Genomic DNA, 24,721 nt, shown 5'->3' on the forward strand with positions numbered 1-24,721 from the left:
GAATCCGTGACTTCCAAAGACCTCCGTGACTTCAGCCTGCAGGCAGCTGGGAGCTGTAAGATCCTGCCAGCGGCCTGGAGCTGTGGATACCCTGGCCACCCAAGGCAGCGGGGACCCATGGAGCTCCAAGCCGCCGTGGGTGGCAGGGGGCCCCCACAGCTCCCAGCTGCCATGGGCGGCAGGGGACCCCACAGCTCCTAGCTGCGGGGGATGGGTACCCTGGAGTTCCTTGCCCCCACAGGTGATAGGGGCCCCTGGAGCTCCCCCAGCCAGGCCCCAGCAGCTCCCCATTTTGTCACGGATATTTTTAGTAAAAGTCAGGGACAGGTCACAGGCTTCTGTGAATTTTTCTTTATTGCCCGTGACCTGTCCCTGACTTTTACTAAAAATATCCGTGACAAAATCTTAGCCTTATCCATATTGTACTGACTTTAATTACATGATCACATATTATTTTTTCCACAGAATCCCTACATCATTCAGTGCACAGGATGGACTATGCTCTGCAGATCAATCAGGCTTGTATAGTGAATAAGGCTGTTATCTGTACGACCTCTATGTTATTTATTGCGAAAGTTGGAACGTGTGCAATGAAAAAGGCAGAGGATTGCAGAAAGAGAAAGGATGGTCTGATGGTTAAGGCAATTGAGTACGGCCCTGGAGAATTTGATTCTAACCCAGTATCAGCTGCAAAGTTCCTAGGTGATGTTGAGCAAATCACGTAAATCAGACTTTTCACAGGCGGTCACTTAGTGTGTGTTCCTCATGTTCTTTGTGCGCAGCTTGAGACAGTGTCTGATTTGCAGAAGTTCTGAGCACTCACTGTTGCAAATAGAGTCAATGGGAGCTGTGCTTTTAACATATATATAGTTCTATATGTTACTAAATACTCTGAAAATCAAGTTCTAAGCATCAAATTGGGCACCCAGAATTCAAATTCATTTTTTTACCTTAACTGTCTGTGCCTCAGTTCACCATCTGTAAAACAAGAATAACAATACCCTCTAACTTCACAGGGATGTCATGAGAATAAATTTATAAATGTTTGTGAAGCACTTAAGACACTACAATGGTGCGCACCATGGAAAAGTCCATCAGGAAATTCATAATTCTGTCTTCAGAGCAGGGTTTGAAAAGTGTGCAGTAAATAAGGCATGAGGCCACAGGTTGAATAATAAGGAACTAATATAGAATAGCTTGAGAATTCAGTGAGACTGGTCCTAGAAATCAATGGGAAAAGCTTTGAAGGATAGTTTTAGGTAAAGTTCAGTATGTATTCAAATATATATGTTCAGGTTTAATTAAGTTGTATATGGTTACTTTGTAGGGAGATGAGGGACCACTGCACAAGAACAGAGTCAATATACCATCTCCTAGGCTCCCCTTGTTTCCTTCTTCTGACGTGCATTCTTTGAGCTACTCTTCCCAATTTCCTTCATGCCCCAGCTCAGGTGAAGAATGTTGCATACTGTGTGTTAATGAGACACTGAAAGTTTACTCTTAAGAATTAGAGGTCTCATAATAATATTATAGTGGAGCGCTTGCTCCACTATAGTTAAGGTTGAGAAACCCTTTCTGTGTAAAGGATTATTCTTCTTAGTGCTCTAAAATCCACACAGTTACTCAGATTGCCTTGAAATTTGGTGTGCCTCATGCCTTTTTTTGGGGGGGGGTCTACCCCACCCGCTCCACATGTGATTTGGGATGTGTGGTTTAGGTGGTATCCTGTGTGCAAGTGTGAAAGGATTGTATAAGGATAGGAAATGGTTGTTAAATCAGACAGGTGTGGTATTTTGTCGGGGAAGTAGGCTCAGTGTTTGAGCTCAGGGCAAGTGCAGCTAGTGCCTGTCTTTTACAGTGACAACATGTGTGAGGTAATATATTTCACTGGACTAACTTCTGTTGGTGAGAGAGACAAGCTTTGGAGCCAATTCTGTGTGGCTCGAAAGCTTGTCTCTTTCACCAAGAGAAGTTGGTCCAATAAAAGATATTACCTCACCCACCTTGTCTCTCTAATATCCTGGGATTGACATGGCTACAATTACACTGCATTCATTACATTGACAAGGCAGACTGTGTTATGGGTATTTTGGGGCATCGCGCAAGAGGGCAGAGTGAAGGTTGGGTGGGCGTTTGCCTTAACTCTGTATTTCCTGGCTTTCAGAAGTTTGAGTTTTGCTGAACTCGACATTCTGAAAGGGCATTAACTATCACTGGGCAGTCTCAACTCTGCGTTATTGATGGGTTTCACCATTTAATTAATTAATTAATGATTTTATTGATAATAAATAAGAAAAAACAAGGTGACATTAAGGAAATCAAAATTAATTCTTTTACCAACAAAAAGTAAAACATAACACACTGGGGCACTTGCAACATCACTGCAGTGTGCACACACGCTGCTTTTACCAAAGCATTTAAGAAAATAATCTGAGTGAGGCTGCCTTTTTTTAAAATACACTATAAGAACTATAAAATCACTAGCTGGCTAGCTGCTGTCAGTCCCAGTTCTTCTTTTATATGTGATTAAATGTCAGCACTAAATATTAATAATTTCAATTTGTTTTGATTTGTGATCCTGCCTCATAATATATCCTGCTTCCACCTCTGCCTTACTCACATTATTGTCAGCAAATGCAGCTCACTTTGGAGATTTATAACACCTGAGGAAGTGCTGTAGCAAACAGGCTGGGAAAGATTCTGAAGGGAGCCTCTGAGAAGATGCTAAACAGAGGCACAACCCAGAAGAGGATGGAGTGGGACAAAGGTAGCTCCTGAATTTTGCACTTGGCAGGGAACCTGCTTGTCTCCTACAAAAGTAAAGGCAGTTCTTGGACTGTTCTGATTTGTAGCTGCTTCTTGGAGACATATTTAGGTGGCTCAGCAGCACAGAATAATTGAAGTGCACAGTGCTTTGGCTTTGCCCCTGTGTGCTGCTGTTCCAGGAACTGGCACAGAACACTTCAGCAGGCTCTGCACTAACAGGAGAAGGCCCCCTGCACTAAGGTTATTCCCTGTGGGCTGTCTCTGCCAGCTAGCCACTTCCTTTATAATAATGGAACAGCATGAAGGGGTAGATTGAAAAGGAGAACCAGGGCCACACTTTACAGAGAGCTGTTCGCCAAAGCCCCGATGTCATCTGAAAATTCCAGGGTTTAGTTTCAGCCGCAAATGTCTGAACATTTTGGACATTCCAGGTTCAGGTTAGGGACAATGGACGCCCTTAAGTATGAGTGATACTGAAATGTATGTTTCGCTACTTCCAATGAACTAACTTGGGAGACAAAAGAAACATAGCAAGGAATAGGTCTACCTTGCAGGCAGTGTAAGTACTTGGTAAGTATGGAACCTGTATCAGTACTTTATTTACACTGCAGCCACTGAAAGCACAGTTCAGGGATAAGAAATACGGAAGGAGGTTCGTATTGAATAGCATTGTGAATCACTACATGGGATCAGCAGAAAATGTTTATAACAGGTGTTTCTGTAACTGGTAAACATGTGGGTACATTGTGTACTAATCAGTGGTCCTCAGTCTCCTCAACCTGTGTAGTGAGCACACTGGGTTGTAAAATTTGAATCAAGGGCTACTCATTTTTTAGGTTGTTTGTAGCTTTGTTTATGTACATGTTTTTGTCTTTCTGCTTTTACATCTGTTCATGTTAATTTTGAACATAAAAAATAGAAGACGACAAAATTAAGCACATTAGCTTTATGAAATGCATGCATATTATATTTGTAAATGTTTCTAAGAAACCTTTTCAGTTGTACTGCTGCTAGCTGAAGAGCTGCAGAGCCCCTGGTGTTACAGGATAGGGAAGAGACACTGTCTGCATTGGATTAGGGATTTAGCTTGCAGTCTATTCAGTGCTCATAACGACATCCCAACATGGGTAGTTGGCATGGAAGGAGTAAGCTAACAGCCAGGCTAGTGCAGCAGTGAATCAATTTATACACTTCAGCAGCTACAGAGGGATTGAAAACTGGATAGAAGGCAGACAGAGAGATCCAGAATGAGCCTGAGGCACACACAAGACCAGAGTATTATTACATCAGATTAAGGTGTCCAGCAGAGGCGGTTTAAGATTTACTGGGGCCTGGGCACAAAGAACATTTGGACCCCGCACATCCTGGGCCGTCAGGGGCACCAGAAATGGGGGTCCAGCCCCCCTACTTTTTAATAGGTGTAATAGTCTCTGGCAGGTGTGGAGCGGCAGTGGCAGGGGTTGCACTTTGTGGTGGGGGAACCTAATCAGCTCCTCGCCACGAAGCACAGCCCCAGCTAGTGACACTGACTTTTCCCGGTGGGGGCTGAGGTGAGCCTTAGCCCCACTTCAGTACAGGGCCCCACCCCTTGCTCCTCCTTTTCCCCCTGAGGCTCCCCCCGCCCTCGCAGCGCGGCTGAAAGCCGGAGCCAGGCAGTGGTAAGAGCTGCACAGGGAGCCCAGGCTGCTATGGGGAGCCCCGGACCCTCCATCTGTCCTGGGCAGCATTCACTGGGGAGTAGGGACACTGGCCAGGGACGTCTCTTAGGCCTCTCGCCCCCGTCAAGGGCCAGTGGAGGGTCCGGGGCTCCCCACAGCAGCCCAGGGTCTCTGGGTGGCTCTTACCATGGCCTGACTCTGGCTTCCTGCTTTGTTGGGGGGAAAAAGGAAGAGCGGGGGCAGGGTCCGAGGGTGAGAGGAGTAGCAGTTTCCAGCTCTGGTGGCCCCCCCACTTCTTAGGGTTGCCAGGCATCTGGTTTTCGACCGGCGTGCTCAGTTGAAAGGGACACTGGCGACTCCGTTCAGCACTGGTGACCGGGCTGCTAAAAGTTCGGTCGGCAGTGCAGTGGGGCTAAGGCAGGCTCCCTGCCTGTCCTGACTCAGCACAGCTCCTGGAAGCGGCTGGCATGTCCGACCCCTAGGTACAGGGGTGACGAGGGGGCTCTGCATGCTGTCCCTGCCCCAAGTGCCAGCTCTGCAGCTCCTATTGGCTGGGAGCCAGACATGCTGGTTGCTTCTGGGCATCACCTGAGGTAAGTGCTACCTGGCCAGAGCCTACACCCCAAACTCCCTCCTGCATCCCAGCCCCTTGCCCCAGATCGGACCCCCCTCACAACCAAACTCTCTCCCAGACCTCTCACCCCCCTGCACCCCAATCCCCTGCCCCAGTCCTGAGCCCCCTCCTGCACTCAAACTCCTCATCACTGGCCCCACACCAGAGCCCATACCCCCAGCTGGAATCTGCACCCCCTCCCACACCCCAACCCCATGCCCCAGCCCTGGGCCCCTTTCCGCATTTCGAACCCCTCAGCCCCAGCGTGGAGCCCCCTCCTGCCCCCAAATCTCTTATCCCTGGCCCCACCCCAGAGCCTGCACCCCCAGCTGGAGCCCTAACCCCCTCCTGCACCCCATTCCCCTGCCCCAGCCTGGTGAAAGTGAGTGAGGGTGGGGGAGAGTGAGTGATAAAGGGAGGGGGGATGGAGTGAGTGGGGGTGGGGCCTCGGAGAAGGGGTGGGACCTCAGAGAAGGGATGAGGCATGGGTGGGGCTGCGGGGCAGAGGGTGGGGCTGGGGTTGTTCAGTTTTGTGCGATTAGAAAGTTGGCAACCCTACCACTTCTCCAGTACTCCTGTGGGGGCACCCAAATTGGGCCTGGCCCCTGGCCATGGGCCCCATGGGCCTGTGCATTAATCCACCACTGATGCCATATTAAACTGAATTAGTATCCTATTAAAAAAGAGTAATTTCTATTAAGTATGACTGGTCTTAAATATGTTTTATAGGGATAGTCCTGTTGAAATGGATTTCCTTATTAAACATATCCAGATGAAGGGGTACCCTATCCAGATTAAGGTCTTCTTTATCCATTACAAAAAAGACTAAACAGTTTGTAATTCATAAATGCAACAAGATAAGTGTTCTGGATTTGTTGCAGTTACCACACAGTTACTAGTGAGTGTCTCTGATCTATAAATGGGGAATGGTTAGGTTCAAGAGCAGAGTTAAGGTTTGCGTCAGAAACATAACTTTGAATTTTCTGAATTGATAGTATTCCCCTTTTTTTTAAAGTAACCTCCTATTAAAGTGTTTCAGTGACAATATCTGAACTCTAACTTAACTAAAGTTTCTCATCTGGGAATATATGGTCTGTGTGGGTAGATAAGTTCATATATGTAACATTTATAAATTTGTCTGTTTATATGCATAAACATAAAATAGGCATAGTTGTCAAACTTGGGCACCTAATGTTAGGCTCCTAAATTCATATCTGAGCACCTGAATAAAAGGTCTTATTTTCAAAGTCCTGAGTAGAGCTGACCAGAGAACATAATGGGAGCAATTGAACCTGTCCTTCCTCTTCAGAAGGAAGAGGGGAAAAAGCCTTACTCCATATCATTCTTACTTTAAAAAAAAAAAAAGGCAGAACACTACAGAGCACTTTTTGATTTCAACTATATCAACAAATCCATAAAAATCAAATAAAAAAAAATTCACAATGGAGACGTTTAAATCCACACTAGCCACCTGATCAATAGAGGGCATGACATTTGCCTCTTGCCCCTGCCATCTCCCCCGTCCCTCCACTGCCCCCAGGCTCCCCATCACCCCGGGGCTGGATTTCCAATTAGGCACAGTAGGCATGTGCCTAGGGGTGTCTAAAAGTTAAAGGTGGGTTAAAGGTTAAAAAGTTAATACATATGCGGTTAAAAATGGTTAACGTGAGCTTATTAAAAAAATTATAAACAACCCAATGATGATATTACATGGGAAACTGTGGCAACTCTGCTCATGGTACCACTTTTGCTTGTTTGTGATTGGCCAACGTCGTCACCGTCTTTAGTCGCTTGTGTATATGAGCTACACTTACTTACCAGTCTGCATCTGTGCTTGTGGCTCTTGTCAGGCGTGTATGCAAATGCTATTGCTATATTTACCATAGTATATTGCAGCCAGCATGGATTTGATAACATTACAAAATAAGTTTCACTTTCAGATTGGTCCTACCTGCGACCTTTGTGATTGTTTTAATTACATGTATTTTTGTTATTGTGTTGAATAAATATTTAGATTATTGTTTATATTTCTTTTTGTTTAATTTTTTAAGGAAAACACAAAGGTCAGCTGTAAGCGGCGCTGAAGATACTGTGCATAGGGGTGCATAAGGTGTAAATCCAGCCCTGATCCATCCCCTGGTCCCACTGCTTCCCCCACATTGCCCCAAGCTCCCTTTTGTGACCTCACACCCTAGTCTCACCCTGCTCCTTGCCTCTTGACCACAGTGCCCAGAAAGGCCGGCCCTCCTGAAGCCCCGCTGCTCCGAGCTCAAGCCCAGAGCCAGAGCACCATGGCTGGAGTCAGGGTGTGTGTGTGTGCTGAAGCCTGGAGCCCCGCCACCCTGAGAGGCTGAAGACCAGAACCCACTGCCAGAGCCCTGTGGCTGAAGCCAGGAGTGAGGAGGGGAGTTAAGCCCACCTCTGGAGCCCCACGGCTGAAGCTGGGGAGGGGGAGTAGAGGCTGAACCCCATCCCCGGAACACTGTGGCTGAAGCAGGGGAGGCTCAAGCCTGCCCCCGGAACCTCCGGCTGAATCAGGGGATGGGGGCTGAAGCCCTCCCCCGGAGCAGAGGGGGGCACTGCTTTGTCCCCTCCCCCATCTCTGCTCAGGGGAGGCTATTGTGGCCATAGGAAAACCCCTCAATGGCCACGGTGGTCACATTTGAGAAACACTGGCTTAGGAACAGCACTGCAAGTGTTTACGAAAATATTGTCAATATCAGCGGTAAGACAGGAAGGGGGTCTTCTACTTGCTGGGTGACCTCCTTATCTAGGCCTCATAGAATGTATCACCAAAACACTAAGGATGCTGCAGAGCCACAGTTTTGTGAGAATCAATTAGTGACCTCTGCAAAGTTGCTTACTGCAGAAAAGATAGAGATGTGGAGAAATCTTATCAAAACATTCAGCCTTTCAAGGGGAGTACCCTTCACATGTATCTCTCTCTTCTGGGATTAGTGGTCTCCCATGTGGATATTCTTAATGGGCCAGTGCTCATGAGGCCACCACAGAGCTTCCCCTTATCTCTTCCTAAATTATCTCTTATCTGTGTGATAAGTGAAGGTGTGTAATCCCAGGAGGATTCTTGGGTCATTCACATGGGGTCAAGGACCATCCAAGGAATCCGGTCCAAACACGAGAGGAAGCACAGCATAAACTGTCGAGACCTCTGAGCAGGGGGTGGGGTTCAGTGTCTACTCCCCCTCCCCAATATGCTCTTAAGACTCTGCTTCCATATCTGGACTTACCTCAAGTGCTAATCATGACAGACAGCACCTCAGTGATATCATATATCAATAGACAAAGAGGACAAGGTCGACAGTCCTTCAAAGAGAGGCTCACCTCCTGATGACTTGGTCAACAGAGAATCTGCAGTCAATTTGCTCCATTCACATCCAAGACAAAATTGAATGTTACAGTCAACTGGCTCAGCGGGCAAAAGTTAGGTCATCCAGAATGGGAACTATGCCTAGAAGTGTTTCATCTCCTGGTAAAAAATGTAGTCTCTCTGTGATAGATCTGTTGGCCTCCCACCTGAATCAAAAGGTTTCAGTGTTGTTGTCTTGTCAGTGGGATCACAGAGCCACAGCAACAGGTGTCTTGTTGCAAGGATGGCCAAAAGAGACTCTTATATGCCTTCTATCCCTTTTCCTCTCCTCACAAGAATATTGCAGAAGAACAGATCAGGAGAGAAGCAGCACTGGTAATTTTGGTATTCCCATTCTAATCAAGGAGGCCTTGATTCTCTGATGTCCTTGACAGGGTACAAAGACCTCCACATCTACTTTCCATCGAGAAGGGATATGATATTACAAAAGCCGATCATGCATCAAGTTCCAGACAGTTTGAGCCTAACTGCCTTGTTTTTGAACAAAGCCTCTTAAGCCAAAGAGGTTATTCAGAGAGCTAATATCCACAATTTTAGCTTCCAGAAATAAATCTATTATCTTAGTGTATTCAAGGGCCTGGTTGAGCTTTAACAATTTGTGCCAGGACAGGGGTCTCGCCCCCACACCCTTTCAATCTGCTTCAGTACCACAGATTCTCAAATTTCTTCAAAATGAACTCGGGTTAGGCCTGGCAGTTAAGACTCTAAAAGGTCAAGTTGCTGCTTTGCTATACTAAGGATGCTTAGACAAAGTAGTGAATTTCATCTTACCTACATGTCCAGCATTTTTCTATGCCAGCATCTCTTCTACATCATCCTGACATGCTGCTTCTCCTTGTCATTACAGGCCCTCCATTTGAACAACCCACAAAGATGTCTCATTACTTTCTAATAATTAAAATGGCTTTTTTCATGACAATCGTGGCTATTGGCAGCGTATTTGAGCTAGAAGCCCTTTTGCTACAGCTTCAGTGCTGCACATTCCATAAGGTTAACAGGTACTCAGAACCAACCCTTCTTCATACTGACATCAGAAGGACAAATGCTTGACAAATTGTGTTTTATTACCAGTATGAAAGGGAAAGAAGGTTTCAAAATCTTCCATTTCCAGGTGGATGAGACACTGTATCTTAGAAGTCAGAAAGCATAGCTCCATCTTCCAATACCAGAGTTCACTCCCTGAGAGCCAGGGCAGCGTCATGGGCAAAAGATTGCAGGCCTCATACCAGAAAATCTGTAAATCAGCAATCTTGTCATCTGTTCATGCCACTTTCAAACTTCTACAAACTGGATATCAGGCATCATTCTATGCTGCCTTCAGTAGACAGGTGCTCCTTGCTGTAGCATCACAATGACTATGAGGAAAGGGTTATCCCCTTTCACATCTGTACATAACTCTATGGAGTTCCCTCCTATTGAGTGGCCACCGCTGTAAAAATCCCGGTGTCATGGATCTGTGGATCTCATTACACGTAAGAATAGGAAAATTTATCTGAGTCTTACCTGACAATTTCCTTTCTTTGAGTAGTGGAGTCTACAGATCCAACCCACCCTGAGCAAGGTGTTAATTGGGAAAAGATACAGAATTATTAATTGGCACTCAATGCCTGTTGTTCACTGAATTCCTTGCTCTGCAGAGGATTGTTCAATTTAGTCAATATTTAATTTTCCTTACTGATATAGAATACTTAGTTTTTCCTAGGCTATGGAAGTATCTCAACTGATGGTTTCTCAGGTGGAGCCATAAGTCCCTGCCTCTGACTGGCAGGTTTGGCCTACCTCCAAGGCTGCATAGAGCAGAGTGTCATCGATCTCTGGCTCTAATTACTTCAAGAAAAGCCATAGATAAATTTTCCTGTTTTTAGATGGAAAAGGTCTGGTTTTTGATTTGGGGTCTTTTTCTCTATTTCTTTCTTCCCTCCATCTCTCCCTGCAAATTCTTGGAGAGTCCTTTGTATGTCTCTACAAAACATTTCAGCTTTGACAAAATAGCATATTTTGATAAAAAACCATTTAATCGAAAATGTTCTGACCAGCTCTTATGCTGATCACCAGCAACTCCCAGTTGAATTCAATGGGATTTGTGAGTGCTTATTATCTTTGAAAATCAATCTGCTTATGTAGATGTCTAAATCTTACTTTAGGGGCCTTAATTTAAATACCCAAGTTTGAACACTTTGGTCAAGGTGTGTAATACTGTTTCCATATACAGAAGGGCATGGATGGAATTTACAGTGTAAATAGAATCTAACAAATAGATTAAAACTGATTGTCTCTACATTTATGAAAAACAGGCATATTTGGAAAAGGGATAAACAGGATTCAAAAGGGAAACTGTGAGTCTTGTGCAGTGGCAGCATGCCACAGTGGTACCATGTGAGCAGGTGATAATGTGATTATAAAATGCTATGATGAGGGTGCTGGCTCGGTGTCCACAACACCGAACGTTTAATCCCAGTTACCCCTGTTTTTCTGTTAGACTTTCCCTCCCACCGTCCCAGTAGTTCTATAGAAAAGCTGAGCACTACTGTCCAAAGATAATAATTGGTGGGAAAGTTAATGAAGTACCATGACATAGAAGCCAAAAAGAGTTCTCTAATTCTCCATTGGCATGATCATTGTAAGAATGACATCAGTAGATTGGAAGTATTTTGTTTTGTAAGTTTTTTGCAAGAAAATTAACATCAACACAAAGGGCAAAACTAAGGAAAAATATGCAGAATATTATTTATTATTAACTATTATTTATTCAGCACCCATGATGGTGATAGTTGCCACACAAATCCAAATGAAAAGACATAAGTCCTTGCTAGCAGAGCCTTACATCTAAAAATAGTCAAAATACAGACAGAGGAATGAGGAAAAGGAAAAGGTGACAATTTTTCTTATAATAATTTTTCATATTTTCCCCTTGATTATTTTAACATCAATGTCAGAGTAGCCTTAAGCCAAAATATTTAAAAGGGCCCTCTAATTCTAGGGCTCAACTTGAGACATATTTGTCCTGATTTTCAGATATGCTGAGCTAGTCAGTCAAAAGTTGGAATTTCTGCTCCATAGGAAATTCCAAAAATCATTTAGTTTCATTTTCGAACAAAAAGCTGAATTTTGAAATTTACCATGGAAGAGGATCCCAGGGCAAGGAAAAGAGCTCAGTTAAAAATGAACTTAACCTCACTTCACTCTGTACAGCTATTTACAAATACAAGAAAAAGATTAAGTGAAGGACATTAAGGTAAATCCTAAAGTAAGTCCTAAGGACATTAAGGTAAATCTGTTCACTCTCTGCAGTAGCAATGAAGGAACTCAAGCAACTGATGAAAGTGCACTTCCTCCTGTAAAGTATAGCAGTGATATCACCCACTCATAAGAACACTTATGCACTCCCTAGCAGATGTAGTTTTTCAAGGCAGTGTCTCACCTTGACCCACGAGATGCCAAATCGCACAACTGGGAATACACAAGTCCTTGAAGAATTTGTCCATTCTAGTGTCAACGTGGAGGCAGACAAGATGAAATGATTCAAATATTCTTCCCACCAGTGTCCCATAGTGCATTGATGTCCTTTTGATTGCAGCTGAATAAATTAAGAGCATTACTGTGGATACAAGACAAAAATGCAAAGGTGCATAAATATACTGAAGCATTTGTACTTAAGTGTTCAGTAACTGTCCAATTACAAATGGTTTAATTCCCCAGTGTAGACTCAGTTCAAGAAGACCTGTACCCACCCACCAAGAGAAAAAGAATATGAACAGCTCTACTTTCTTTGTTGCTCCTGCCCTCCAAAAGGAGGCCAGGTAAATACACTGAAATAGCCAACTACTGGCAGAACCTGTTTGATTGCACATCCGTATGGTTCTCTGTATCATACACAACGGGCTAATTCAACATATTTTATAGAATCAAGGTTTCCATGGGATGCCAGATCTAAATGTTCATTGTTATCTGTCCTTGTTGGTTTTGTGTATGAGCCAGGAAGTGGGTGAATTTCAACTGAGTTTCTGTCCTTAATTCAGTATGTACATTTCCTGGTTCATAGATCATGCTTGTAAGACTGTTGTCAAAAGTTGCAAACATTCAACTATATATAGTTTATAAATAGGCTAGTACTAAAAGGGAGTTGATTTGCTATTAGGGTGTAATGAATTAGTTAGTACATTAACCTTTTAACTTCTGGATTATTAAATTAAAATAATTGTGGGTCACTAATGAAATGAGTTTGATTTCATGCTGTTCCATGTCACAATACAATTCAATATAATTTTCAGTCTTAGTTAAACAGAAGCTGAAGATTAGAACAGTGGAGTCAAACATTAAGGTGATGGGTTGTGGGCTACAGCTCACTTCATCGGATGCATTTGATGAAGTGAGCTGTAGCTCACAAAAGCTTATGCTCAAATAAATTTGTTAATCTCTAAGGTGCCACAAGTCCTCCTTTTCTTATTTCAGAATAGATATTCCACACTAGCTCCCCACATGGATGCTCTTACTCTGCATTGTGGGTATATTTACACTGGAGCTGGAAGAGTAATTTCCAACGTGGCTAGTCATACCTATGCAACTTTAATTGAGCTAGCATGCTAAAAAGAGAAGTGTAGCTCTGGTGGTGGGAGGGGCTAGCTGCTCAAGTAAGTACCTAGTGTCGCCTGGAGCGAATTGTACTCAGGCCAGTTAGCCTATCTCACCTCCTGGGCTGCCGTGGCTACATTTCTATTTTTAGCACACCAATTCGATCAAAGCTAGCACACATAAGTCTTCCAAAAAATGGAAATTACACCTGCAGCTCAAAGTGTAGTGTATCCTAAGAGTGCTTTTGTGTGACTTAGGTTAAAAGACTTTGGAAGTGGACTAAACTAATCTGCAAAAAGGCATTCTTAGTGCAGAATAAGTGTATCCACATGGGGAGTTAGAATTCACGCCCTAGCTTATTTCATAATAGCTTTGCCATGTAGACAAGCCCTGAGATTGATGCTGCAGCATATTTAGGTCATAAAGAGTCTGGCTCAAATTCTGTTTTCAGTTTAAATGGGGAGATCTGTTGTAACGCCACTGGAGTCAGTTCACACACAGACTAGTATAACACCTGAGTACCAGAACAGAATTTGGCCCTCATATTAAATACTATCTTTATGCAGCAGTTGGGGCATGTTTCCTTTCTGTCTTTAGTCATTATAGGCTTGTCAGCTATACTCAGTTGCATTTTATACCCTCTTATTTCATATGAAACTCACTACAAATTTAGTAGGATTAAGTTACAAAGTGTAAAGTAACATTAATTCAAGTAAGTTTGTGAGAAGCAAGGCTAAATGTTATTGGGCTGTGCCCCAGCCAGTAGGTTCCCCCCCTCCAGAAGAATATGATACTCATTGGGAAGGTGGAGTTCAGAGACAATGCCTGGCAGATCAACAGTGTTTTAAAAAGGCCTACTAATTTCCCTGCTGGTAGTTTGACAAAAATAATAGTTTCATAGAGTTTAAGGCCATTAGGTCACCTAGTCTGACCTCCTGTATATATAGGCCCTTAATTTTCACCCAGTTACCTTTGGTATAGTTGGAATTACTGATCTTGCATAGATAGGAAAGGAAGATGTCACTGTTAGAGCAGTGTGAAATGTTCAACTCAGACCAAGAACCATATTCAGAATCAGTCTTTCTTTCATGTCCATGAACACCTTTTTGCTCTAGATACCCACAAACTGATTCATGGTGTTGTTTATATTGTTATGTAATTGCCCCCCCCCCCCAGTATCTAAACACTTCACAGGTATTAACATATTTATCTTTACAGCCCCACTGTGAGATAAGGCTACCTTATTTTATAGGTAGGGAACTGATGCATTAAGTGACCCTCCCAGGGGTTTTACTGGTAGAGCTAGGAGTTGAACCTGGATCATCTGAGTACCATGCCAGTATTTAACCCCAAGTCCATCTTCCTCCCATCCCAGAATGGATTCTTGCGGGACCCCACTCAGTGTGCCCTTTCAGCTTGACTGTAGTTATCAGTGGTTCATGGTCGAGCTGGAAGGGAATATCAAGTGGGGTCCCACAGGGATCACGTTCTGGCTTCAGTTCTGTTCAATCATCAGTGATTTAGGTAATGGCATAGAGAGTACACTTATAAAGTTTGCGGGTGATAACGAACTGGGAGGGGTTGCAAGAGCTTTGGAGGATAGGATTAAAATTCAAAATGATCTGGATAAAGTAGAGACATGATCTGAAGAAAATAGGATGAAATTCAATAGGACAAATGCAAAGTACTCCATTTAGGAAGGAATAATCAGTTGCACACATACAAAATGGGGAATGACTGCCTAGGAAGGAGTACTGAAGAAAGAGATCTGGGGGTCATAGTAGGCCACAAGCTAAGTATGAGTGAACAGTGTAACATTATTGCAAAAAAAGCAAACATCATTCTGGGACATATTAGGAGGACCGTTGTAAACAAGACACAAGAAGTAATTCTTCCACTCTACTTCACGCTGATTAGGCCTCAACTGGAGTATTGTGTCCAGTTCTGGGTGCCACATTTCAGGAAACGTGGACAAATTGCAGAAAGTCCAGAGAAGAGCAACAAAAATGATTTAAAGGCCTAGAAAACAAGACATATGAAGGAAGATTGAAAAAACTGGGTTTGTTTAGTCTGGAGAAGAGAAGACAGAGAAGGGATATGATAACAGTTTTCAAGTACATAAAAAGTTGTTACAAATAGGAGGGACAAAAATTGTTCTCCTTAACCTCTGAGGATAGGACAAGAAGCAATGGGCTTAAATTGCAGCAAGGACAGTTTAGGTTCGATATTAGGAAAAAATTCCTAACTATTAGGGTAGTTAAGCACTGGAATAAATTGCCCAGGGAGGTTGTGAGATCTCCATCATTGGAGATTTTTAAGAGCAGACAAACACCTGTCAGGGGTGGTCTACTTAGTCCTGCCATGAATGCAGGGGACTGGACTAGATGACCTCTCAAGGTCCCTTCCAGTCCTGCAATTCTATGATTCCTCTGATGTAGTTCATGTCTGAAATTAGGGTTAGTTCATAAGTTAAGAGTCATATAGCATTTCTCCTAGATGCCCATCATCAGGAGGTTCAGCAGGAGCCATTTTCACTTAGTTTCCAAAAGAAAGAGGGGAAGGTGAGGCTGTACTTGTGTCTCTGAAATCCAGCTGCACAATTCCAGGGGGAGAAAAAAAACAGTTTCATCCTAGTTTCTGAGTGACTCTGGCAGGCATTGACCTATGCTAGCATGTTAGTTATTTATTAATTTATTCTCATCAATTAGTGGAAACCCACTGTGATATAATTTAGCCTCATTCAAGTAGAGGTCTGTCAGTAATGCTTTGTGTACCTCTGTGTATTGCTCTTGGGGACTAATAAAGCTAATTTCCCATACAGTGGTATTTTTCAGTAAAAGCAGATTTATGGATAGAGGAATTTCATCCCACAAAGGCCTTTGTGCAGGTCCTTAAAAAAGACAGCAAAATAGAAAATGGTACAAAATGCACTCAGTTTATAATCACATTTAAAAATCTGGGTAGAACTGGATTCTCCCAAACACAGTCAAGCCTTAAAAGCAAAAATTCAGTTACCGTTGCTGCTGCTTCTTATCTTTGTATGAAAAATGTTGACTAGAGGTAAATTTTGATTCGCAAAAAGAAAAGGAGTACTTGTGGCACCTTAGAGACTAACCAATTTATTTGAGCATGAGCTTTCGTGAGCTACAGCTCACTTCATCGGATTTTTTATTTTGATTTTGATTCCTGATTCTTATCTGTTGTGGGTAGAAGAAAGACCACATGCCATTTGTATGAAATTGCCATTTGAACAATAATAATATAAGAGAAAAAAAACTGGGTCAGGGTGTATGTCACATGGTGACACTGGATCTTTAAGAGAGAAGGGGCCAGTGCACTTGTTACTGGTTAGGTGACTCCAGTTAGGCTTAAGAGAGGGCACCAGGGAGACTAGGTGAGTTGGGGGTGGGTGACAGTTGTCTGAAAGAGTCAGGAGGGGCAGGTGATATCTGCCTGGGAATAGAGATGATACAGGAGGGGTGGCAGAGAGTTGCCTAAGGGAAAGAGCTGCAGGAACCCAGAAGAGTAGCAGCAGCAGTAGTAACTGTGAGATGCTGGTGATGGTTCTGAGGGAAACTGTTGAAGCACTGGCTAGTGCTGGGGAACCTGCCATGTTGCAGGAAGCCTTGGGCAGAAGCACCTTGGAATGCTTGGCATGCTCTGCACAAGCCTGGCCCAGAAGCAAGTAGTGACTCTGGAGGGAGGTCCCAAGGAGATGGGGTAGGACTCACAGGCATGAAGGCCTGGGAAGTGTAACTCTGCAGGGGGCCCTCTGGCAGAAGACCTAATTTTAGGGCTGTGGGAGGAGCCCAGGAAAAAGGGGTTGGTCCTAGGGGAAGTTCCCAGGAGTAGGAATCACAGGCAGAGAGGCTTGGCTGAGTGGAACCCTGCTGGGAGCCTTCTCATGGGACACCTGGTGTGGGACTACAGGAAAAGACTTGTGGGAGAAAAATAGATTTTGGAACTCTCAGGTAGGAGGTGTGGAGAGTGGGCCCTGGAATGAGGCTAAAGGAACTGGGCACAATGGTTAATAGCTCTCTGGTGTGTGACCTGGGAACAGTGACCCTTGAATGGGATTGGAGAGCAGCTGCATTTTAACTTTGTTTTACTTCATGGTTTTGAGAGGAAAAGTTTTTATTGTGTGGGATCTTTGCAATGTGGTACTTCTATATAAATAAAAGGATTTGAATCTCTTGATGAGACAACATTTCTTTGCAAGTTTTCATGGGTCATATAAAGGGAAACTGAGGCAAGTGTGCATGTTGTGCTGCAGCCTGCTGGGGGCTGCCCCATGACAGTGAGTCATTAGGAAACCCAAATGGTGCTGCAGAAATGGAGATGACGGGGACTTACTTCTCTGGCTTCCCTTCTATATTTAAGTAAGTTTTATTTAAACACTGCATTCTCTCTGGAATAACAAGAGATGGTGGCATATTGGGTTAGAGGTATGTTGTTATCCTTATTGTATGAGTAAAGGGCAGCAGAACTGTTCTTAGCCTACCCTGACTGAAGAAGAGCCGGGGTGCGGAAAAGCATTCCTCCTGGGTGGTGTGGATGCCATTTGACCTTTCCCTCCCCAGTGTTTAAAGACTGTGCTGATTAAACTCAACTGAGAGTCATCATTTCTGTTCAGCCATTGCCAGAGCTGAATCACTGATACCAGGTTTAAGGCATAACCCTTAGACCTGCTTATAGGAACAGTAGTGAAATGAAAGACCATGCAGAGGCTGTACTGGTGGTGAGGTTCCCTGCTACTCACTGAAATCCCTAAAGACTTGGGTTAAGTGGTGGAACCTAAGAACATGGCTGTGAGTGACCAGTGGCTGTTGAGAAAAGCAATGGAGGCAGTGGCAAACTGCCAGTTGCAGAGGTGCACAGAGATATCGCTTGATGTCTCCCTGTTTTCTGGGTAGGTGACCCCTGTGAATGCACCTTGGAATTCTGGGTCTTTACTAACCTAGGACAGCCAACTGTGAGTGGGGTGCACCAGAGGGAGAAGGAGTGATAAAGGAACATTTGTTTGTTGGACTTTCCCACTGCAAGGCGGGAAACTGAGGCAAAAGACATTGTTCAATGTACTGTGGGGTCAGGTTTGCTTATGGTCATATGCATTTGAATGTGGTGTCGTGTTTTCCCAAATTAATGTTTGGTTCCCTTTCCCCTTTAATAAAATTTTCTCTTGCTAATCACAGATGCAATGCCTGCAAGTGGGGAAGTATTGCCTCTTGAGGGTTCCCAGGGGTGGTATTAAGTTCTCCCAGATTTCTGGGTGGGGGCTCAAGCTGGTTCTATTTTGTATTGTTAAGAGGAATCATTGAACCTGTACTTTCCTCCTCTCATCATTACGTCCACAGACAGCTTTAAAAATCATTAAAACCAAATGTGTTTCTAGGTGCCTGACCTCCAACCCTGGGGTCTGATTTGCAGATGTGCAGAGAATTCACAGGTCCAACAAGAGTCAATTGGAAGCTGTATTTTGAAAATATATCGTGCTCAGCACTCTGAGAAATCAGGACTTAGGTGTCTCAAATTAGGTGCTCATTTCCCCCAGAGCCATTAATCCCTCATTCCTTTTCACCATGCATTGCCAGTTACCTGCTCATCCATTCAGCCCTCTTCACGCTCAGCCAGAGAGAAGGGAGGAGAGAGGGCCCAAAGCATCACTCAGGTGAGAGGGGAGGGAAAAGAGGTACCTCTACTGGTGCAGGAAGCCTGCACAGCTGCGGTATGGGGGGTGCAGGTTCTCTCAGGTGGCTGGAAGAACTGCTGTACTGAGAATTTGCACTGATTTTTTTTTTTTTTTGCTCTGGCAGACTTCAGGTGTCTCAATCTGTTTCCTCTGATTGAGATAATTTGTACAGAATATGGGGGGAAGGGGTCTAGAATGATCTTGCAGCCCATAGAGGGAACTGATCCACCAGGCAATTGCTTGGTTAGCTGGCAGCCCAGTCCCAACCCAGAAGGGGACATCCAGTGGCCTCCTGTATTTTCAAACTCTTTATTTTGGGAATAATTGTGGTTGACCATGTCCCCACAACACTTCATAGCTTTCTTGTGAGATAAATACCAAGGCAATAGGTGCCTTATAAATACTTAAGACAGATATTATTATACTCATTTTTATAGCTGGACAAACTGCTGCCAGATTGTCAACTTGCTGTCTGACCTTGGGAAAGTCAATGAAGCAGAGCCAAATCAAGGAATCCTGGTTGCCAACCCCTGCTCACTTCCATGGCTGTTACATATTATTTTGCTGTTCGATACATGTTATGATTAGTTTAATTAGAATGAAGAGAGACCCTCACAATTTTTAGCAAAGTCTACTTTTTTTGCTTTTTAGCTAGAAAGTAACTTTTTTCAGTCTGGCTAAATCTTCTATCTCCGATTACCATTTAATTTATTTGCTAGTTTCCATTTTTGTAAAATCACCCTCACTTTATAAAAAAAGTTTAACTTTGTCCAGATCACTTAGCATGACCGTTTTTGTATCAAATGGAAATTGATATTCTAGAATCATAAATTCCATTTTGGAGAGTAGACCAATACCATACTAATGATGAATACAGCTGTACAAAATATTCCCAGTCAACCTCAGTTATACTTGAAATGGGCCTTGGTTTCAAGGCTTGATGTGTGTGAACTTCAGCCTAGTCTTGCAAATGTGGACTAGTCTTGTTTGCAAAGCTGGGAATCCCACTAACTTGCATCTCCCTCACTCCCTCTAACAAGGGTTCCCTTACTCTCAGCAAACCCTGGGACCTGCCCTCCCTCTTATCTTAGATGTCTTTAGGTTTGTGAACAGGCTGAATTCCTACCTCACGTTAGCATAGGACACAAAGATCCTGGTTTAGAGTCCAAACTGACCTGGGATTGTTTTTTTGTATTGGCAGTTGAAATAATAACAACACAAAATTCGGACTAAGTCCTCCCTCCCCCAAACTAGGCTGTTCCTAAGGTTTTACTGCAGGACTTCTCCAACCCAGACCCTATATCCCTCTGTTTAGAGAGACTCCTCCTTAGTATAGCCAGGGAAAAGACAAGCTCTACCTGTCTGAGAGTCAGCAGAAGTAACCTGCTAAGCATATGGTTTCTGAGTAGACTCTGCTAGCTTGTTACAGAAGGGAGTTATAAAATGGAGTCAGGGAGCGGGAAAGCAGTGGCTTGCCCCCATCTGCTGTTGTATATAATCTGGTCACACTACAGCTCCAGAGAAGGTTTTCAATTTAAATAATGCCAAAATTATTGTTATGCACAAAAGGGAACCTTTAATTTTTAGTCACAAATTCCATGCTATGTTTGGTTTTTACTTTCTGGGTCATTTGGTTGGCTTCCCCTGACGCCCCCCCCCCCCAAGAGAAGACTAGTGTTGCATGGTAACAAAAAGGCCGTGCCCTTATCTTTTGGACATGGTGATGCCATCAGTACTTTTGACACCTCTCTGTTAGATTGTTGCAATGTGCTCTTTACACAGAGCTGGCTCCAGGCACCGGCATTCCAAGCAGGTGCTTGCGGCAGCAGCCAGAAAGGGCGGTAGGGTTTCTGCGGCAGCAGCAATTTGGCAACAGCTGCTCTCTCTCTCTCTCTCCTGCCATCCACAGCGGCAATTCAGCGGCGGCAGGCTTTTTCACTGCTTGGGGCAACAAAAACGGTAGAGCCGGCCCTGTCTTCATGAGGCTACCCTTGAAATTGTTCAGAACTGGATCTACAGCAGAATGTAGTTTCTTGCAGGGAGCATGTTGCACCAGTGCTTCATGATGTGCACTAGCTAGCAATTGAGTTCTGGGTGAAATTCAAGAAACTGCTTTTGAATTTAAAGCTGTAGATAGGTTGTGTCCTCTTTACCCAGAGACTGACTATCTCCTCCTGTGATGCTTTGCTGGTTGTGATAATGCAAAGCTCATGCCAACGCTCCTCTGCAATAAGTGGCAGGGGCTGGCAGCAGCGTATTTCTGGTGTGGGGTCTGTGGCACTGCAGTTTGCTTCCCCTCGTGGTATATCAGAGCCTGGCTATGAGACCCTTACGACAAGCTGCAGGACGCCATTATTTTTTGTTGTCTGTTTCTAAAGGGGATGTTTTGAGTAGTGATGTTTCTGGGGAGGGAAGCCAGGAAGGAGAGTCTAATAAATGGCTTGGGTTGGTTGTGTTGTCTGGCTTTCCTGGAGATTTGTTTTTAAGATTTTTTTTATTGTACTATAAATCCTTTTTTAAAAAATATGTAATACATGTAGAATTTGCACATAGATGCAGTGGATATCTAAGTAAGTGAATGAATGAGCAATGTCTACATTGTAGTTCAGTAGCAATTCCAGTCAGATGAATTCCTCCCAAAGTGTACTGTAGTAGAGCATGCTTTGAGCATTATCTGAATCACATCTCCAGCATTTGTCTTCCTGTACTAGCCTCATAAAGTTTAACCAGTTGGGGTTCGGTAAATCCACTGGAGAATGTAATATTGGATAACACTAGTATATACATCTATGGCATGTTTGTATATATTTTCAGATATGTTGTTCTAGTCAGTTGATAAGGAATTTTTTTCTAGATTCCCAAGTTTGTTTTGGAGCTCAGGGTTGGATCACTTCTCAAATTTTGTAGATCCTAGATGTAGGAAGTGATAGATCCACTATTCTTATACTACAGCTGCTCCTTTTTTGTAGCCTCAGTCATATAACATCCTTTCAGTTGCTGATGTTTCCATTTGTCTGAGGAGGAGTAGACTGATTTCTTCATGTATCAGTACCATCCAGTGTCCAAATGCCATAAACAGATTCTATGCTCCAGAAGAGAGGTTTTCTTGTATATAGAAAGATTAATCCATGGGGAGGGTCTTTAAATCAAAGGATATCTAAATCTCCTATCTATGACATATGTAGCAACTTTAATATGAGATGTGATGCAAGACTGTTATGAAAATAACTCATTTTAGAGAATTTCATCTTTTGGTACTGTCAAAGTGTTGTCTTGGACCCATTACCATCACATGGCTTGCAGGGTATTGGGGTGATGTAGAAAGTTTTGCCCCAACTCCTCCCTCCTGGATGAATGTGGCATCGCGCTGCCCTTTGCCTCCGTTTCCCCCACTCTCAATCGGCCAGCTCTAGCCATAAGAGCACCCTGACTTTCCAGCCGGATCACTTTAGAGCCCTGCCCCTTCTGGGGCCACAGACTTTACCTAAGTCCTTTACCAAAGTCCACCTAAAAATGGATAAAAAAACAAACCTTCAGCTCCGCTGGCCGCCCCCTTGTCACAGGTGTTGGTCTGCTGCCCTTCTGTGCCTCTGTCAATCCCCGGATGCAGGTCCTGGCACACTCCTCCCCTCACTCAGTTCAGGCAGGCTGCAGGTCATCAGGGTGCCCATCTCAGCTAGGATTGGCCTGGAGTCTCCAGGAATTAAAGATTCATCTTTAATTAAAGGTTGTGTCATGTGATGAAATCTCCACGAATACATCCAACCAAAATTGGCACCCCTACTCTCAGCTAGGCTTCCAGTTTGCCCCTGGAGAAGCCTGTCTGTTCTATTTCCCTTTCTCCTTCTCAGCCTGCTTCCTGGAGATAGGACACTTCCCTCCTCCTCGATTTTTCTGGTCTCTCTTTTCCCAGGGAGTGACTGCAGAGTTTCTCTGGGAGTACAGCCCCTTTCTACTCTAAATTTCCTCTGTTTAAAGTAATCCTCTAGCTATGACTCATGCTAAATTAAGTCTGGCCCACCCTCCCGGTGCAGCCTGATAGCTTAACTGCCCTCTGTGGCCCACATTAACCCATTCAGGGCCTTGTAGGGCAGTATGTTAATAAGTCAAATACATTCATTCTCATTCATGCTTTGTTAATCCGCATACCCTAAAATTTGCACACAAAGATGTTCTGATCCCACATCTCAGCTAAAATTGTGCTGTAGAGAAGTGTGATGTTAAAATTCCATTATTTGCAAATTATACTACAGAAAGTATTACAATTTATTACATGTCTAGTATACCTTGAAATGTATTTATGTAAATAATTAAAGCTAAACTACACTGATCAAATAAACAAAGCATATTCCATGCTGCATTATCTCCACTTTAAGTATTTGCTTATTTGTATTTTCCAAAATGTATTAATTTGCAATGGGTCTCCAGTCATTCATGTGAATTAGCAAGATTCAGCAATAGGTTGTTGGGGCTTTGTTAGATACAATATTCATGTTACAACATCTTAAACCACACCCGTAAAGTGTTTGAGGAGTCAAAAGCAATGTGAAATATGTCAGAAGTTGTGTAATTCAGGAGCAGTCCAAAGGTATACATAGTCAGTTGTGGTGAATTGTCAGGGAAGTATCTTGAGACACCAATGTTCGGAGGCAAACGAATAACATGTAAAGGTCTTGGTTCAGATTTTTAGATATAATTCTGAATGCAAACCAAGATGGATTAATCACAAATTGTGGGGTGGAAAAATGATATAATATGTGAGCGTCCAGTGCATACAACTATAACTTCTGACTCACTCTAATCTCCATTCCAAACCATTCTGCATTCTTGTTTGTGTTTGGGTCTTAGCTGTATGTGATTCTGTAACTAACAAGATAAGAGAACTGTTGCAATATTTCAGTTTGTTTATAGCATTTCTGGAAAATGCATGAACATTTTGGTAAAGAATAAAATCTTCCCTATCAAGATCACAATGAAGAAGGAACCTTATGACTATGCATTTGTCAGTGAGGCTCTTAATGAAAGTGAACCTTTGGAAAAACTCTGCCTAAATTTCACAGAGTCACTGGGAAATCCTAACTTCCTCAAATGTGGGAACCAGTGATGGTGCCATTATAAAAAATGTATGGTCAGAGTAGGACATTGCTTTGGGACCTTAGAGTGAATGTGCAATGTAGAGAATTGGGCCTGGTCCAAAGCCTATCAATAAGATTTAGGCTCCTAAATGAGTTTGGTGCTTTGATATTGGATGGTTTGGTGGGCTACCCCAATGATTGAAGATCTCCAAATGTTTGCTGGAATAAAGATGCCTTTTACTGTAACCTTTTTTAAAAATGACTTGTACTTAATTGCAGAAAGCCCTGTACAGCTGAATTGGAGTAGCTGGCAAACATTTGAACCTTGCTAGTAGGTCAGGAATCAGGAACAAGTAGTTCAGATCTGATTGGCATGTGGCAACAGCAATGAAACACTTAACCCCACTTTTTCTTTTGTTAACAGTAGTTTGTGTGTAGAAAGTGAGCGTTACTATAGGGGATTCACAGCTGTAGGACTCCCCCAAAGCTGAGCCACTGAGCAGCTTTTTCCCATTATGAGGGAAGCGGAAGGAAAGCACCTCAAAACTGGACAAGATAAGAGTGGCTGTTATGGGACTCTATTAATAAGACTGAAAGAGTAATATAACTAATGCCAATTAGCATGGGTCTTTGGAAAACAGATCTTGTCAAACTATTCGACATTGGTGAGGCCTCATCTGGAGTACTGTGTCCAGTTTTGGGCCCCACACTTCAAGAAGGATGTGGATAAATTGGAGAGAGTCCAGCGAAGGGCAACAAAAATGATTAGGGGACTGGAACACATGACTTATGAGGAGAGGCTGAGGGAACTGGGATTGTTTAGTCTGCAGAAGAGAAGAATGAGGGGGGATTTGATAGCTGCTTTCAACTACCTGAAAGGGGGTTCCAAAGAGGATGGCTCTAGACAGTTCTCAATGGTAGCAGATGACAGAACGAGGAGTAATGGTCTCAAGTTGCAGT

General features: G+C 43.5%; 1 protein-coding gene across 11 annotated transcripts in view; it reads left to right on the plus strand.

Moving 5' to 3' along the window:
* The window catches only part of ESR1 (estrogen receptor 1), a 258,838-nt gene that overhangs the window by 83,803 nt on the left and 150,314 nt on the right, over nucleotides 1-24,721 (plus strand). The window contains exon 1 of one of the 11 annotated variants that reach the window (XM_073337677.1): nucleotides 4,954-5,017. The exons of the other annotated variants lie outside the window; for them this stretch is intronic. Within the exon in view, the coding sequence (XP_073193778.1) occupies nucleotides 4,989-5,017 (29 nt within the window). The 5' untranslated portion in view covers nucleotides 4,954-4,988. Of the gene's footprint in view, nucleotides 1-4,953; nucleotides 5,018-24,721 lie in introns of those variants that run through there. 11 annotated transcript variants of the gene reach the window in all.

The sequence above is a fragment of the Lepidochelys kempii genome, chromosome 3, assembly GCF_965140265.1.
Source record: "Lepidochelys kempii isolate rLepKem1 chromosome 3, rLepKem1.hap2, whole genome shotgun sequence".
Taxonomy (NCBI): Eukaryota; Metazoa; Chordata; order Testudines; family Cheloniidae; genus Lepidochelys; species Lepidochelys kempii.